General features: G+C 33.6%; 1 protein-coding gene across 1 annotated transcript in view; it reads right to left on the bottom strand.

Annotated features, from left to right (window-relative positions):
* The window catches only part of LOC149791314 (uncharacterized), a 291,320-nt gene that overhangs the window by 128,749 nt on the left and 143,628 nt on the right, over positions 1–18,943 (bottom strand). The window contains exons 14-19 of the mRNA XM_089969843.1: positions 17,526–17,669; positions 9,341–9,426; positions 5,685–5,755; positions 3,250–3,328; positions 2,692–2,773; positions 749–1,015 (exon numbers count right to left, since the gene is read on the bottom strand). Coding sequence (XP_089825969.1) covers positions 749–1,015; positions 2,692–2,773; positions 3,250–3,328; positions 5,685–5,755; positions 9,341–9,426; positions 17,526–17,669 — 729 coding nt within the window. The remainder of the gene's footprint in view (positions 1–748; positions 1,016–2,691; positions 2,774–3,249; positions 3,329–5,684; positions 5,756–9,340; positions 9,427–17,525; positions 17,670–18,943) is intronic.

Below are 18,943 nucleotides of genomic sequence, written 5' to 3'. Positions count from 1 at the left end.
AAAAGTATCTGGCAAGTTTGGATGGCGTATCAATAACAAATGTATTCAATTGCATCAATAATACGTATTTTTCATACTGAATCATGTTATATGGGGTGTATTGTAAAAATATGAGATTAAATTATCATGGTTGGGTGCTTATTGATGTGTAAAATTTACCGTAACACTCGCAAAGTAAATAACATCTGAAGGAATACATAGCAGTATTTTTGACAGAGATGAGTGGTCAATACTTTATAGAATAATATTGGATGAGTGTCAGGGCATTGCAGTTTACAATCTGACTTGTCAGTCACCACATACGTATAATAGGGCACCTCACCTAGCCACCCACCTTGTTAGCTCCTTCATTTGCATATCATAAGGGTGCAATCTGACAGTACAAAAGCAGTGGGGATGTGAATTTGAACTTGATATATATCTGATGATATGCATAGTTTCATCTTTTTAGAAAGTTTGTATTCAATCCTATGACGATGACAGTTCTCATTTTGAGTTTGAAATTAATGTTGTTCTTCCTTTGGAAAAAAAATTATTTACAATGTTTGGTAATTGTAGGTGGTGAAGAACTCTATGTGTTGTGCAGTAATGAAATAGGGAAGATGATGATTAAGGGACAGTCATACGGATGACTACACAGAAATCACAAACTGATGCACTCCTACTTATGGCAGGCATATAAATAACATGCCTGTGCTGCTACTATCTTCAATGATTCTTTCATACAAAGTGACTGTTTGAAATGTACCCAATGCTAAAGATATTGTCGGCATTGAAGTTGTTAAAGTTTCAGACCAAGGTGTCATCACTGGAGCAGTTACGAGTGAAGATGTACTTTCAGATGTTGTTACAGTGATACTAGTTACAGCGATGGTTGTCACCATAATGCTGGTAGTTGGTGTGCTGGAATTGCTGGATGTAGAGGTGGGCAGCAAAATGGTACTAGGGGTTGCTGGAACTGTTATTTGTGTTGAAGAATTCTGGTATGTTGTTATCACTGTAGCACTTCTATACGCTGCAAAAAGGAACATATATTACAATGAACCGTTATTGGAAAACTTTCTGATTATCTGTTACATGCCTTACAATCTGGTAAAAAATATTAAAGATTGAAGTTGTTATGATAGATATAACCCCAATGGATAATACAGTGCGTACTGACTATCCTGAGAACTAACTGATTGACACACATATGAACATTCTTAACTTTAAAACTAAAGTGCCAATTGTTAATGATTTCAAGGCTTTGACATTAACCAAGTTCTTACAAGGTTTTCACTGAATCATACCAGACTATATATTTATACCCAATTAAATCATACAATTAATTAGAACAATATTTCTCTTCGAACACAGCTTTATTTAACTTAATGCTATTAAATGCAATTTAACTAAAATTTATATTTCAAAATGGGTGATACATAATATATTATTTTTAGTGTTTGCTTTGATTGAAATGATGGTCTCGATCAAAAGCACATGAATCTTGCAAGCTCTTCCTGTTGGGATTTGGTATTCCCCATAATTTTCAACATTACAAACACTGAATATGACAAATAGATTTATGTTTCTGGTTCACTGTTATCAATTATATCTGCTGGTCTATCAACAATAAGATAAAAATGAGAGTTATACTATCACAATGTTTCAAAGCCAAAATGCACAATAATGAACAAGCCATTTCAACAGTCAATCAGCACAAATTATGTTAGGCTCTGATAAAGTTAAAACAAAAAATTTTTTGGTTAAATATATCATTAAATGGTTGCATATTTTTGCTCTCCAATTTATCAATACTTTTCTCTTGTACAGTATTATGGTTACTTGGTGTATATTTAATACAAAGGATTGGATAACAAGATTCAGCAAAGTCATCTCTAAATATATTTTCTTGAATGTGTTGTCGCGATTCACTTTAGAACAATAAAATCACATATCTATGCAGGGTTATATCCACCCACAGATTCTGCTTTGTAATTTCTTAACTCTGATGCCTTAAGCCGTGAAGTTCTAAAAGTATACCTAAGCAACTCTAATTGCATACAATTCCTAAAACGAGGTTCATGAAAGCTGTGCATAATATATATATATATTATTCATCTATCAATCATTGCTTAAAGCTTAAAACATATCTCTCTCTTACTATTACAATAAATAAAGAATGATCATGATTCTATGAATCAATATTCACATTCTGTTCATGCAGATCATTTGTGTTGCTGGTTCTCAAAAGATTCAACAGGGTCTCTCCAAAATTCAAAGTTAAAAGATATCTGGTTATATTGATAAAATAAAAGAGACTTGAAAAGATATTAATAAAACATTTGTTTAATTTCTTAAGCTTTAAATATAAAACTGTAAAGTGGTCGAAAATGTATTACTCTACCCTTCACAAGTACATTTCTTGACCACCAGACGTTAAAAGAATGTTTCAATAACAATTTTGCTTCCCTGGCTTTATTATTTCTATTGGGGTGAAATATCAATAGTTGGTATAAAAGGATTATCTTATACAAACATCAGATACTTAACATTTGACATGGTGAATTATGTAATCTACAGAACATCCAAAGCAGGAATTCAGACCCATAGATATTAATACTATTAAAATGTTTTCAACCTGTCACACATCCACAACCGATTAATTCTGAACCTTTACTGATAATACTGCATAACACTGCCAAATCATACCTCCAGTTGTTTCAAAAATTCTCTCCTGACTTGTTGTCTTCAAGCTAGCTTGACCAGAAAAAGAAACATCAGTTTTGCCTCCCTGTAGAAACAAAATTTAGGTTAAATTGCTGGAAATTGAGAAGGATATATCCGCAATATTCTTTGCAAGCGTCTTAATTCTAACTGCATATTTCAGAACATGTAATCTATATTACACATATAAATAAACATATTACACAAAAAATTCAGCAGTGAATAATAAGAAAGTTTCTCTGTCTTGACCTAAACCAAGGTTGTCCTTAGAGGACAATAAAATACAGACAAACAGATACAACAAATGCCATGTATAAAACAGTAACTGTTTACATGTTGGTAGATTCCAGATTTTATGTCTGGATGTTTACACATGTATGTACCTTCTTTGACAATTTTCATCTAGCTAATTGCACCAAACTGTCAACATCAAATGATGGTACAAGTAAAAATGGATTAACTGTTTTCTCTTAGAGCAAATCTTCACATTCTCTTGTATGTTATGGTTTTCAGACTGACCGTTTCAAAGTTGGGATTACTTACGGACTCTGGTGTAAACGGAGGTTCAGGATCTGTTGCCATTCCTTCTGTCTGGCTTTGAACTGGACTATCAAACGGAACACTGTATTAAAAAAAAAACATAAATATACATGTTGACTGAATATGTGTCAGATATGTAAATGTCATCATTTCACATTAGGCTGATAATATATTTATTTTCAAGGAAAAGGACATGGTAATTATATCTTACATATTTATGCACTGATTTTTTGTTAAAGTACTTACAAAGCACTGAGGATAACTCAAATGATTAAGTAAATTTTTACTGAGGATTTTAGTATACAGTGTCTGAATTACTTGGATAAAAAGAATGGTTACGGATTTAGCTAATATTGATTCCCACATTAATTTTAAAAACAGGTATCTTTTTGTATCAAGGTATTTACAAGTCAATTTCATTAAGCCCTGGGACAGGCTAAAATAGGATTGTTCAAGCTTTCATTTGCAAGGCATTAGCCTGTGGATATGTCCAGAAATAAGAAAGAGGCAAATGGGAAGATCATTATGTTTTTCGTTCTGCAAGTTTTGTACCCTGCTATCTCACTACAAAACATATATTGCTGTCATAATTTAGTGTTTATATGTACTGCCCCAGTGTAAAATCCAAACACAGAGTATCATTTGACACAAATAAATTGACACTTTACAATATGTTCAAATTAAATTCAATCATATTAAAACCCATAATCCATGAAATTTTAAATCCACATATATATAATTCAGATTATTCCAGTTTACAATATCCCATAATATTTTAATTCCACATCATCTTGTAAATAAGCAATAAAGTGTACATGCATATTTTTTATCTGATGTCATCATACAAAGTTCAAGAGGTCATCTTCACAATCGAAACAATTCTGAAATTCTATATCATCATCTATGTTTTGTAAATCATCCTGTCATCGTAAATATCATTCAATCCAGTTTCCTTGGCATCACTTTCAGATGGGGGTGCATATAACGAGACTAAGCTTGAGCTCTGTAAGTAATACTTTCATCATAAAGTTTATGAAATCTATTAAATACTAATGAACAGGTATCAACTGTGGAGAAAAATGGTGGGGGTTCAAATAACCACCCTCTATTACTTGACACAGAGCGTGATCAATGTAACAAAAATGCAGCTCCCTACAAGTGGTTCATGATAATTTAATGTATGTCACCGATTTCAAGGTGATTGGATGATAATAGTTGATTAAATGAATGAATTAGGTGATCACAAATCCTAAGTATAAATAAATCAATGCAAATAGTCTAGCTTTCAGTGTAATTATCATAGCTGAACCAATGAGTTTGCTGATTTATTTAGGCAAAGAAAGAAATTTGATGAAACATCAAGCTCTAATGAACATGCTCTAAAGAAAACCTAACCATACTGATCCTGATATTGTTGGAATATTACAGTAACAGACTCATATTACTTTCTTGTCTACCTGGATAAATATTGAATCTGAATGATCATTTGAACGGTGGTTGGAAAAGTAGATACAGAATTTTTTTTACAAATTAATGGAGTAATGGTATTGGTTACATTTGCATAGGTCAATGTATTTTACTAAGATCTGACTCTATCACAGACCTTATAACTCTAACAAGATCTTCTTAGCATGTCAGTGGACAGTTTTTCCAATTTTCTGGAATAGACAATCATGAACTGATATTGTCAACTTGGAAATCAGGAAGGACTAAAAAAGTTCAGAGAACACAGAGGTTATTGCTAAGTTTGTGCACAGCAGCATATTTACTCCATATCTAAAACGCCAAGCATGATTACATCAGTTGTTGGAACAGTGTTAAGTGTAATTGATTTTTAAGTGATCCACGATGCAATAAGCTATCAGCACAGCAAATATATCCCAACAAACAACAAACATAAATATCAGAACTACAGATTGATGTAGAATCATTCTTTGTGAAGTACAACAGCAAAGAATAACATTCATATCTTTGCTCATACTGCAAATAATGATAAGCACAAGCTCGTGTTTAAACAATTAATTTATGATGATAAAGCATTAGCATCTGTACTGGACAGAGGCATAGTATTTAAATGTAGTGAAGTACATATTCCTAAAACTTCTCACCATATCAGTTTTTTTCCAATCATATGCATAGACAAATGATGGATTACCTTCTCTTATTTCTGAGCAGAAATGTTAGTCAAAATGGCCAAACAGCATTATGAATGTAGCTTTACTAACAATCTTTCTCCAAAATGCACATATTTACATCAAAGTTAATGTTCTTGTTAACTATCACTTATGCTATTGATTTTATAGGTATAATGATGGGAAAGAATTTATCACACATGGGCAGTCTGCATAACACATACATACAAAAAAAAAACAACAGCAAACAATATGTCTATGTGCTTAGTGTTTACTGTACATTTCAGCCAAAGGTTTAATACATACCATAATTCAAGCTCAAATTTTTCATTTTTGCCAAAGCTGTAAATGTTTTTTCTTTTATCTGGCCAACGGACCTGAAATGAAACATTTTTATGCACTTTTATGAGTGACTGAGTTGTTCTTAATATATATCTGAAATAATACAGTTATTTTACATGTTATTTTACATGTAGGAAAAGGTATTAGCTAATGTCACAGCTTTCTATTCGTATGGGACCTCATTGTTCATTATGTGCAGCAACAGGAACGAAATATCAAATATCATGATTAGTATACCATAATAACATACACTCTGAACTTATTAATTTTATCTTCCATCCAAAATATGTGTACTCATCTCCTTGAAATCAAACAACTTTCTTTTTAATGGTAATATATAAATGACCAAAGTGTCATTTTAAATTCATAATCTACTCAAATACTTTTTTCACTGCTCTTATATCATAGTCATGTGAAAAAAGTTATAAGTACATATGTTCCTGATTGATAAATATGATAAATACATTATTTGTTTGTCAGTCTCACAGCTATTTATTATCTGATCTTGAGGATGTTCGTTGCATAATTAAAAGAATAAACAATTTTTTATTCTTGGAAGAAATATCATTGCCTTCTACTTTTTCCATTACAAATTCAAACAATTAAACAAAGCTAAATTAACATACCTCTGTATGCTTAAGCTTATGACACAATCTGCCAAAGTGAAATCAAGACTGAATATAAGCTTCCTACTGAAAAATTACCTAACCACACAGTTTGTCTCTGCAACCTGGTCTGTTACTCTAAGCATTAGTATAACAATGTTTTCTTGCAGTAAATCACACCATAGATTATAGTCAAGAATTATAACAAGCTGAACGAAGTAACTTAGTTAAACAAAACAACAAGATGGCCAGAGTCTGCAAGTCAACTTAACAATCAGAGATTTGAAGTAAAACAATGTAGCCTTGACTACAATGTCTAAAGGTTCAGAATATATTTATCAGAAATAATTGTGTAAGCTTGAGAATGATTCATCCAATGTACAAACAAAATTCTTCAAAGTGTTTAGTTAATATAATCAAGTGAAAATGTTCAAAACCACCTTAACACATTAACCCCTGGTGATGAGTTTACATGGCAGGAGGTAGTAGCCTACTGCCCAGCTCTGTAAAGTCAAGGTCATATACGATACACTAAAGTGGGTGGTATTATAGAAAGGTAGACAGATGTAGCTCTACAATGATACCAAATAATCTGGAAGTTCTAGTTGCACTACAAAATACAGAGGGAAAAACTTATTTTTTGGACCCGATTTTTTTCCATCCAAAATTCGCCCAGGGTTGGAATCCGATTTTGTGTCTGGATTTTATACTTTTTGGTCTCAGCTCTAAGGCAGACTGGTATGAACTGCAAACAGACAGATGAACCTTTGCCAAAAGTAGGATAAGATGGGCATTTGGAATAAAGAGTGGTCTTAATATGAAAATAATTGGTCCGTTAAACAATAAAAAAAAAAGAAAAAAGAACTCCAACTTTTACCTTTCTGCTCATGCGCAAGCCAAAAGCCAACGAAACACAATGTTTCAAATACAACTAGACATACTGTTATTGCAAAATCACCTGAAGTTGATTTATTAGAATTTATTCAGGAATAGCTTTCAAAATGTGTTTCCTACTCTAATTTCAGGTGAAAACTACAAAATCCTCAAGGGGTTAATGTGTTGACACAAATCTCCTGTGAGATCTTGTCACAAAGACGAAACGATAAAGATTTAGTTGTTTTATCATCATAATTATTCATTCCAAATAAGAAAATCCAAAAAGGGGTTTAGAAAATATAACAAATTAAAAACTGTAATGAACACCTTAAAGCAAATTTCCTATGAAAAGATTAATCTAAATAAAATTAAATACTATTTAAAATAAATATTCTGATATGCATCAATAAAGGTTGTTGCCAAACTTCTGAAATCCCAGTCCATTTTCTTTTTGAGCAATCTAACGTAATAAGTATTGCATATATTAATTCACCAATGGTGATACTGCTCATCTCGCCTTATGGATGGTTATTTTACTAAGCAGATGTTTGTAGTATTGTAAGTACTATGGTAAACTATCTCACAAACTTTATACCTTCCTGATTTTACCTATTTTACAATAGTCTGAAAAAAACTTATGTCCAAAGATAAACTACTGCTAAGAATCAAAGTCAATAACCTTATGATAATATATTTGCATTTCTAATTAGTTTTGCACAACTATTAAAGTAGGAATTTTGCTGTTTGTGACTGCTGAAGCATTTGGTTACTGAGACCAAAAAATATTATAATAATTTATATCTGACAAACCTCCAAACACTATTCTTATTTTATTAATATTAGAGTGTTATTTGTTTAACTAAAAACCTGAATTAACCACCCTAAACATGATAGTGATGCATGTTCTTCTAATACATTAAATAAGTCAGCAAGAACCAGTCTACTGGGGAATGGAAATGTTCCACTAGTACAACACATGACAATCAGATTGGTTCATTCTTAAGTCCACATGGTATTCCATATGATTGCCATGAAATGTATCACTGAAATAGTAATAACTGTTTATCTAGGAGAGAATAAAACTTTCATAAAAGTCATGATTTAAAAAAGTTCTTCGGACTGGACCAGTACACACTGATAAAAAGCTAAAGGTTAATACATGATATTAATTAATTATTGTCATTTTCATATGACATCAGGTAATACAATAATAATATCATATGTTCCCGGTGTTTCTATTTTCACCTGCATAGAATATGTGTACTTAGGGTTGACGGTTCACCACATTTCACCCATTAACATATTTGTATTAATGCATGGTACTTAAATTTAAAAAAAGCAAAAATATAAACAAACAATAGTACTTGGCCTGATATGCTCATAAAGCAATATTTGCAACACATAACTATAACTGCTTTTTCGTGATTTTCTTCTTTTATAACAGCAACATATAAAGATAGATTCTCTTTAGATGATTATTCCATTTTTGTATAAAAGAGTACAAGACCTGACAACCTTTATGTGTGAGTGACATTTGTCTTTAAGGTAGCATGATCAATTTGAATTATATAGCTACAATGTTTGCACTGTTGCAGTTTATAGTGATGTTTAGCGCTGGGACAAACACATAGCATAATGTACAAAGATTTAGAAACAGATAGATGTTTCTAAAAAAACTAATATGTATTTTTTGTTTATACCAGTAAGTATACTTGTATATGAGTAAATCTGATGTTACTCAATGTTGCATTCAAAACGTTTTATATAATCACAATTCTAAGGAGATTAAATTCACTGAATCTGCATGTAAATAAACTTAGCAATAGTTTTAATCACTAAGAGCTCGCAAGCATGTAAACAAGGTCTCAACTCTTTTGGTGAAAGCTTGTAGTCTTTTTGAAGCAATATACCACAATTGCTCTATAATTACAATTCTGCTCTATGGCACATACTTATTTATAAATTAACATTAATTCGTTGAGAAACAAACAATCAGTTAAACATAGTAGAGATTTCATGCTTTCTATTAAACTAGTGAGTCTTGTGTTATGTTAGAAAAGGTCTGCAGTTTGAGGCTTTCAGTATTACCATTATTGAAAATTGCAGCCTTGGTTGAAAATAACAATGTTCTTAACTTACCCAAACCAGGCCATCATCCTTGCCTTTGATCACTACTCCAATATTACCAGGTTCCCCATCTTGATCCCCCCACTTCCAGTCTCTACCTGAAATGGAATATACTCTATCAAACTTTACATTAGCTAACACAGAATCTGCAAAATATTTCTTTAATCAGACATGTTTTGTGATTATGCACTCACTTGCACTTGATGTTCTATTGAAAAGTTTATTTGGTTTTTGCAACATCCCTTTTGTGTAATAAATTTACAGCCATTTATATTTAAAGGAAAGAAAAAAACAAAAGACAAATTATACACCTGCTCAGTATTGAATAGTCCTCTCTGTGGACACAAATAGTGTATGGTTAAATCTGGACATCACTTGACCAATGGGTCTCAGTGACTGTAACCTTTGTTCAATGGATGTAGTCTTGAACTGAATTTTTGTGCAGAAACCATTATTTTTATTTTAGTCTTTACATATCTAAGACCTATGACCTTTTTACACCAGAAGGTAATGTTTCCATATTACCTTAAGTACAAGATATCAACAAAGGTTGGTGAATGAACATACTGAAGAACAAAATCAATTTTTCTTTGAGGCAAAATGGCCCTAACTTTTGACCTTTAGATCCTTGAACACAAGTCATATGATGGTGGTTACATATACTGTAATGATTCTGGTCACAGTAATATTGTCAACGAATGAATTATAGTTTAAAAGGCCTGAATTATCAACAGTTGAGTTTAATGGTACCAGACAAATACTTTTGATGACCGTAGGTTTGTGCATTTCATAATCGATCATATAAAGATTCTAGGCCTAACAGTCGACAGGCATATAAATATTGAATTTGGGACCCTGTTGAAACATGGCAAAATCAAAACACAGCTTTGAAAACTTAACCAAACAGCTGTTCAAAATTAGTCGTACCTGTTGAAATATGATAACACATTCAAGTCAATTTTCAATAGCTTCTTTGAGTATGATATTATTGTTTTAGCTTTGGCTTCAATCTTCAATATTCCTTTATTACTAGGCCTGCTAAATGGTAGCTAGGCCTTGTCTGGCCATGGTAAAGACAATGTTGAATAAGGGACCACTTTCATTTATGGCCATACAATTTAGCAATCCCGTATCTGGTTATAGCCAAATAAAAATTTAGCATCAAAATCTGAAAACAAAAGTGGCTACAAATGGGCTATACTTGTTACACCTTGATTTATCAGGATTGGATGATGGTTATGTGACATCTATGAATATCAAAGACACACAGTGACTCCGTGTTTACCTTTCACCATTGTAAGTCATTTGGACAGGTTTATGAAAACTTTTAGCTTTATGTAAAATCCAAATACAAGCAACTGCTTAAAAAAAAACAATAGAAAAAGTTACACTGAATTTCAAGAGAAGAAAAAAACATGTCGCATTATCCTTAGATTAAATCTCTATACTCATCCCTGGCATCATCCAGAGGCGCTTTGGTCATGGTAGGTATATACAAGGAGATAATAATAGACACCAGGTCATAAATCGGAATCCTCTTTCTCAACCACGGGATCTCATTTAACCTCAGGACACCATATAGCTGTATTAAGGGATGTCAATGGAACCATTTGAGCTTTCACGGCTGATCAATGGGTCTTAGCTCATACATTCGTGGTCTTCAGTATATATAGGTATATATCTTTGCAAGTCTTTCCAAAGGTCTGAGATCAAAACCAAACAAGACCCAGCAGTTACCATGGACCTAAAATATACTGAACTTCTTTGTGGTCCTTGGACCCACTTGAGAACATTCAGACCATTATGTGATGACAAGGGGTCTGATATGAATTAAAGTAAAACTTTTAATATAAGAGAGATATCTCTCAGGAAAATAATGATCAAATTGAGTCAATATTTGGAGCAGCTTTCTGTTTCAGGAAAGTCAGGAAATGCACTTATACTAAATATACCCGCTTACAAGTTGGCCTTTTTTTAACTGAAATTGTTTCATGCCGAGTAGGGGTCATAAGCGAAATATACCCAAAACAATTTGATAAATGTAGGGGTAATGTTGGAAGCTCTAGATGTTTGCAGTACACAAAATAATGGCAGTTCAAATATTTGTACGTTTCCAAGCTACACTGTCCATCCAAACATGTATATATGCACTGTGCTTATCCGTTTCATGGGGGTAATCATTATATAATACTTTTATCTCCAGTTATTTGGATTTTAATATTTTGAAACTATTACAAGTAAATGCAAGATGAAGCATTTTTCAATGTTGTATAAAGTTGGTGATTATTGGGAAGCAAATCCTAACGAACTATATATGGTTTAATATTTTTGTTTTCCTGTATAAATACTGTTTGATGCAAAAGTGTTGTAATTTAATTTATATTTTCCGTTTCCATATGTTAGATTTAATTGTCAAGTTATATTTCCCAAGTTTTCTGCAAGAGAAGACTCTGGCTTTTTAAAGGCATCCAATCACATTATTTTCAAGTTGACATTCATTTTGATTGAGCCACGAATTTAACGCATTTAGCGCATGTACGTGTTCAGTACCAGGTGGAGTTCTACAAATTTCAGTGCACATTTGACCTTAATCCCTTAACATGTAAATTTTCCTCACATGAAAAGCCTTTAATCGAGCAGCAAGCCTAATACTTGCTCAGTTGCAAGTAATAGAAAGTTGTCATTTTGTCCTCCCTGCAATCTTACCCTCTATGAACCACATTTTGATTTTAAGCCTTTAATATATTCTTCAGACTGTGTGATGAAAGTGTAACAGACCTTAAGCTCAGTCTCTACAGAAGCACACACATGACAGGGAAGCAGGGAAAATAGAGTTGAACGATATTTTCAAGGAGAAGATGACAACATAATAGGACTAGACATTGATGGAAGACTCAGAACGTTATACGAACATGGCGATGAACTATTGGACTTCATGCGATATGACATTTTACTAGTGGCATTTGTAGAACAGGGTCTATCATAAAATTGTGAACATACACTGTTTGTTTGTAATCTTCTGTAGGAGGTTGTTTTTCAAACTGTTTTGATTCTGACAGTGGAAGGCTGGTTAGGATAATCACTTCTGTTGTGGGTTGTGTAAACAAAATGAGAAATCGCTGATGGGGTTGTCAGAAAAAAAAACGAATATATATTTAAAATCACATCTAAGCCCCTCCTAGTGGTCCAAAGTGAATAAAACATTGGATCAGAAAATGATGCCAGTACATGTGAGTGCATGTAATTTCTACGAATTTGTGTACTTTTAAAGCAGTGATATGCGTTCCACAAATTACGTCAACGCTGCGGATATAAAATATATGCTTTGCGCTGTATGCAATGTTTAATAAACGTTTCACTTTAAAAGTGCATTTTGCGATGTAATTTGCACTGCCAGAGACGCAGCACTTGATGCGACATCCAGATAGCTGGATACTTCAGTTTGACATGAATGGCAGTTAAACTAAATTCGATTGGTTAATTTGGCCCTGGAACATGCATTTTATAGTAGTTTTAACCTTATTTTCAACATCAAAGTTTTGCAAATGCGTCTTTCAAATAAAGGCCAAACAGGATACGAAAATGACTGAATTACAACAGGGTTTGTCTTCAGACAATGTTTTCAGTTGGCAAATATTGGCTGGTGATAGCTCTGATGACAATGAATTTCATGTATATCAGTCTGTTCAACATTGGGAAAATGTCACTGGAAATACCAGTGTGTGATTTTGAGCCCAAAATTGATGTTGAGAGTCCAATGTACATGTTGGATGGACAATATGCCGGTTATATTTATTCAAGATACAGGTCTGAACAAGCAGACTATGGAAATGTTGGACTTAAAACCCTAATACAGCATAATGGAAGAGAACAAATCTGGCATAAGAGGCAGCAAAGCACTGATTCAAGGAGTGAATCTTTGGCAGAGTTCATGTTAGTGAAAACTCAGAGGTCTCGGAAATGCTTAATCACGTGTATTTGGATGCCAGTTTTTTATTGGGGGCACAGAAAATCACTTAGGTGAGAGTACTCCGTATGCATGTAATAGGTGGGTGGCAAAATTGAAAGAATTGCCAGTCCTGCTTTCGCCACCTGCTTATTGGGAGAATGTGTTGATCAATTAGCTGTGCTGATATTAACAATGACAGAATTTAGTGGCTGGAAGCCCCCCCATGTACATGTCACCATTATAAGAGTCCATCAAAAGAACATGCTGCAATAGTTGTGCGGCAAGATCAAAGGCTTTGACTGACAGCTGGGTGGGAAAATCTACTGATATTTACAGTGCTTGAATTCAGAGGCAAAAAGACCCAGGTATATGTACATGTGGTCATTTATAACAGTACAAATAAACAACTTTAGCTTTCATTAATGTGTTCATTTTCGAGTGTAGCAGAGTAAGCAGTACATGTGACCTCGGAACCATGACATTTTTAGACTTTGACTTGAATGAGTATTTTGGGGTTCAATGGCAAACTGACGAAGATTGTAATGAGATTCAGGAGAGTGCTAAAGTTGCTAGAACCGATAGTTTTGATGGGACAGTAGCAAATTGTAAGAAAGTGTGTGATGCCTAGCTTAGTGCTTTGAATGAGACCTTCCTATGATTGACAAAATTCCGACTCTGATGGCAAACAAGAGCTATGTCAGTGTTATAAAGAATGTAGAAATTAAACTCAATGGCAACCAATAGTTCCTATAATTTGCAGTTTTCTGGGAGCAGACTGTAACTTTTGCTGGTGGGACTCATTTTTACCAAAATGGGAGTCCTGGACTCCATTTAAAATCCTAGTGAGACCTCTGGAAAACTTTTCTTTTTGAAACAGAGATATCGAAGAGAGAATAATAATGGGGCCATACATGTGAGATGTTGAAAACTGCACAACCATAAAGAACAGAAACTTGTTCAAGCTAGTTATGCATATGCATTTCAGACAGCAGGCAGTGAAAGGAGTTCACAGCACAGAATAATATTCATACACAGAGGAGGAGGATCATATTAAATTCAGAAACAATTAACAGATTAATGCTTGTAGGGAACATCAGAGAATCCCCATACAACATAATTAAGTATGTGTAGATCTCTAGTTGGCAGAAACACTATGCCAACAAAAGAAAAATGAGACAAACTTTCATATCATACAGATGTATTACCAAATGAAGTACATGATCTCTATGTGCAAAAATTAAATGACATTAAACATAAGAGACTGACTGATCTGTGTAAACTCAAAGCAAGATGGATAAAATTTGTCCTGTTTGTGTTCGGTTCTTCCTATGTATATTTTGAACATGGTGATATTTTCTGCAGACCTTTTGGCACTTAGTTCCAAGCCATCATTTGGTATTTGTATTACAGATTGGATTACTATTATCTAGTACACAACATTTTGAAGCAGTGTCATTAACTGATGATGAAATTGATGACAAAATACTTGATGTCATTCTGATATATGGATTCTTTACTACACTACTAATCTGTTCATCCTGATTCCTTTTTACCATCTCCTTTAGTTTTACTGGTACCAGTACTTTTAATAAAACTGTAACTTCTATTTTCTTGCAATCTAAATATTTGTAATCAAGTATTATTTTCAAAAGGTAAAATGTGCTTAGTTTTTTTGTAAAATTTAAAACTATTAATTAGCAAGGGACTAAAGAAAAAGGTGGGTCAACTTTATGTGTGCAGAAATTATTGCTATATTACAGTTTTGTTAGAAACAACAGAATAGTTGTACCATATGTATTTTGCAAAGTTGTAGAACCAGCACTTGTATTGTCATAAAGCTGCCACTGATGATGGTCATAGTTTATGCACCTCAAAAGTTGTTTCATGTTTTTATAGGTTTCCTACATAAGGACTGCATGACCAACTGGAATTTATGGCAAAATGTTGCCATTATGCAGCAAAACAGATTTAAGACTTGTCTTCAATGAATCAATGATCAGTTTCCACTCATCTGGATTAAGAATGATGTTGAGGACTGCCATTACACCACCGATGTTGTTGCAGGTTACAAAATTACCTTCAATGAAGAAGAATGGGACAAGGTCCTTTTGACTCTCATGGAACATAGAAACTCTAACATCACCTGCCAGGCGATACCACTGATGTAATCTGGAGTCCAACAGCTCTGCGTTGCTGTTGGATAGTTCCAAATCCCTGACAAGGTCATTCAGTTCACCTTGTGTTAAAAGGTATGGTTCAGAGGAGGACGACGGGAGAAAATATGGGTCATGTGACATTGATGGTTCATGTCAATAAGTTTCATTCTCTTCCTCTTCCTCGACTGACTCAAGTGAGAATGATTCTGGTACATCAGGAACCAGCAGTCCTTCTCCGTGGGATATTGGGCATAAAGCTGATGGAATATTTGGATAATGCCCAGTCCATTTTTTCTTCTTTGACTACGCCTTACCCAACTGGAGGCACCATGCAGAAGTAACAATCACTGATATGATCTGTTGGCTCTCTTCAAATCATTGGCACTGCAAAAGGCATAGATTTCCTTTTCTTGTTTAACCACTGGCAAAGATTTGTTGCACAAGTGTTGCAGCATATGTGGGGGCCCACCTCTTGTCCTGATCTCCAATTATGCAGCCAAAATAAAGGTGATAGGCTTTCTTAACCAAGGTGGTTATATTGCACTTTTATGATGCAAAAGTCACTTCACCATGAGCATAGCAGAAGTTATCTGCATTGTTCACACAAGTATGGGGAATCTCTGCTCAATTTCGCTAAACATAATTGTGTCCCTTTGCAAAGTCAAACACTAACAAATAAGAGAGCATGATAATGTATGATTTCCAGAACTGATAAAGGGCAATTTATTCAGATGACTTATGTAAGCTTAGTTATGATTGCATTATCAATGACTTCTAGGAATAACATGATGCAACTCATGTATGATGCAATACCAGCTTCAGATTGATTCAATCATTGCTCTACCTGAAAATTAAGTACTGGTACTGTCCAAACCCAGTCACAGATTTATTCAAAGATCCAGTGAGAGGTATTTTAGTCATTTCTGGTTTAGTTTGAGATCCCTTTCTTTGATAACTCACTTATCCTCCACCATTCCCAAGTTAATGGTCGTATATACTGATTCAGTATCATATCTTTAAAACTAGTGCAAATCATCAATTTAAAGCATCAGTTTCATTCTCATTTACTTCCTGGTAATCGAGAATTTCAGAAAAAATATATTCAGTCGTTGCTATTGCAGATGTAATATAAATGTCAATCTGGGAAATAGAGTAATCAAATAAAAACAACAGCCTCGTTACCAGATCCAAGCTGGTTTGACATATCAAGTGCTGTAGCAAAGGAAAGATCATCATCATCATTGTTATCATTAGTAATGGCATCTGCCTGCTCATCAATCCGGCCTTAATGAAACAGTTATAACACAATATGTGGAAACATTATTAACTGCACAATCCGTCATACCAATCATTTACAATTCATGTCACACAGTGTATTCCTTCAATGCTGGTGAGATATATTATGATTTGAGCATGTCAGTACTTTCGACTTTAAACTTAATCTGACTCCTTGTCATACAAGAGATTTGCATTTTTCAAGCTGAATTCTTTTACTATTTACTCAACATACAGGTACACACTGATAGCTAAAGGACACCTCTGAATTATCTTGTCATAAAAGTACAAATGAATGCATTGTTCACGCTTAATTGCATTAGCTGGCAACACTTAACATACATTACCATTTATCAATAAACTTTGACTATCTCGTTTCTGGTACTCTGCACCTCTGTTATAATTGTGTTACTTAGTGGTTATGAATGAGGTGTGATTGTCACCCAAGTCCTAAATCAACGACCACCACTGTTTACCTCTTTTAATAATAAAACGATGGTTTATTACTCATTAGTTCTGGAGGAAAAAATCAATACTATTATTACCAAACTGGCATGGTGCTAAATCTGCCCTATGCTTGCAACAGCAGGTGGTGAGCGGGGGTGGAACTGGTTACAAAAATAAAGGCCTCTGTGCAAAAGTATCTTCTGTCAAAAGTGCTCAATTCTGTAAATCCATTTGTTAAAAATGTTATTTAAATCTCGATTTATTTGAGTAAACAATAGCAATCATATTCAAATGCTGATAACATTTAAATCTGCCTGATGCCACATAAAACGAATAATGCACCTTTCCACACAAAGATGCAATAAATTACCTCGTCTCACATGGCACCCTGTAGCAATCCGTTCACTTGACTGCAGAATCCTGGGTTCATCCACAATCATCACATCATATTTTCCATTCTCACCATAGCAACATAAGTCGGATTTGTCCTTTTTGTCCCATGTGACATAAACATCTGCAAATAAATACATCCTAGACTAGAAACAAATTACCTTAATGAAGATGACAAATATTTAAAGGTTACTGCATTTGTATTATGAAATATGAACAAGTTTTTCGGATGTAAATACTGGAGTGCAGTATATCCATCCGAAAAAATGAATTCATATTTTCCCATACAATTGCAGTAACCTTTTTATTATATATATATATATATATATATATATATATATATATATATATATGCTCATTTTCTTATTCTACCTAAGGCTTAATTATGTAAACAAAAATACACTACACAAAATAAAGTAACTGAATGTATGCCGTATTCCAAACTAAATACACAACTCAGATTCATCATTACACAACACCAACATTATTAATGCGCACATAACTCCACCCAGATAAATCTGAGCTTAGTCACATGCTAGACATAACTTTCAAAAGAAAATGGCATTTTGGTCTACTTAAAATTGAAATTTGGAGTCATATTGTGAATGAATGCGCACTCCAACAACTTTTCCATTTCATCTGCAATGAATAGATTTTGGTATTTTTGTTGATTCTACGAAATTTCATGATTATGGACTGGATTTATCTGTGCCAATTCTACATGAAGTACATCAGATTTCAGTGGCGACATAGCAGCATGTTGACATCAGCAAGTGTGTTTCTGTTCTCTCATTGACTGTTTGAAATCATAATGTGGGAAAAATATTAAGTCTTTCAATTACAATTATCAAAAAGACGCTATGGAATATAATGTTTATTTCATTTTGAGTGCAGTAAAGAGGATGTAACTGCACTTGGAATATAGTCAAAATTACAAAACAATTTTGAAATGTGTAATCAAGCTTGAGAACCCATGACATGGCTCAGGTAATTCGGATTTGCAGTACTACGAAAGTACATTTTGAGGAAATTCAGGAGCAAACTGTAAGTATATTTTTTTGCCATTCTTATTACCAGCTAAAGAATACAATTTATGCCTTATTAATTGTTATTTGTAGGGACCCAGCAATTTTATGAAATCTGGCATCTATCGCCTGCCTAAATCCAAAACATTGTCTCAAAAAAAATAAAGTGGAATGTAGCAAAGCAGCTGGTATGTGGCAGTCCATGAAACATCTGCTTTAGTTCATTCAGAAACAAATTTAGTCAACCAAAATGTAAAACACGTACTACGTGTGTACATGATTTGTTTACAAATCAAAAGTGCTGGCATCTGCGTCCATTGTTTGTTTACAATAGAAAATAGTCCCTTTATGAGTGCAATATGAAGTTGGCATG

The sequence above is a fragment of the Sinohyriopsis cumingii genome, chromosome 9 (genome assembly GCF_028554795.1).
Source record: "Sinohyriopsis cumingii isolate HCF-2022 chromosome 9, ASM2855479v2, whole genome shotgun sequence".
Classification (NCBI taxonomy): Eukaryota; Metazoa; Mollusca; class Bivalvia; order Unionida; family Unionidae; genus Sinohyriopsis; species Sinohyriopsis cumingii.
This window is presented reverse-complemented; position numbering and strand designations above follow the sequence as displayed.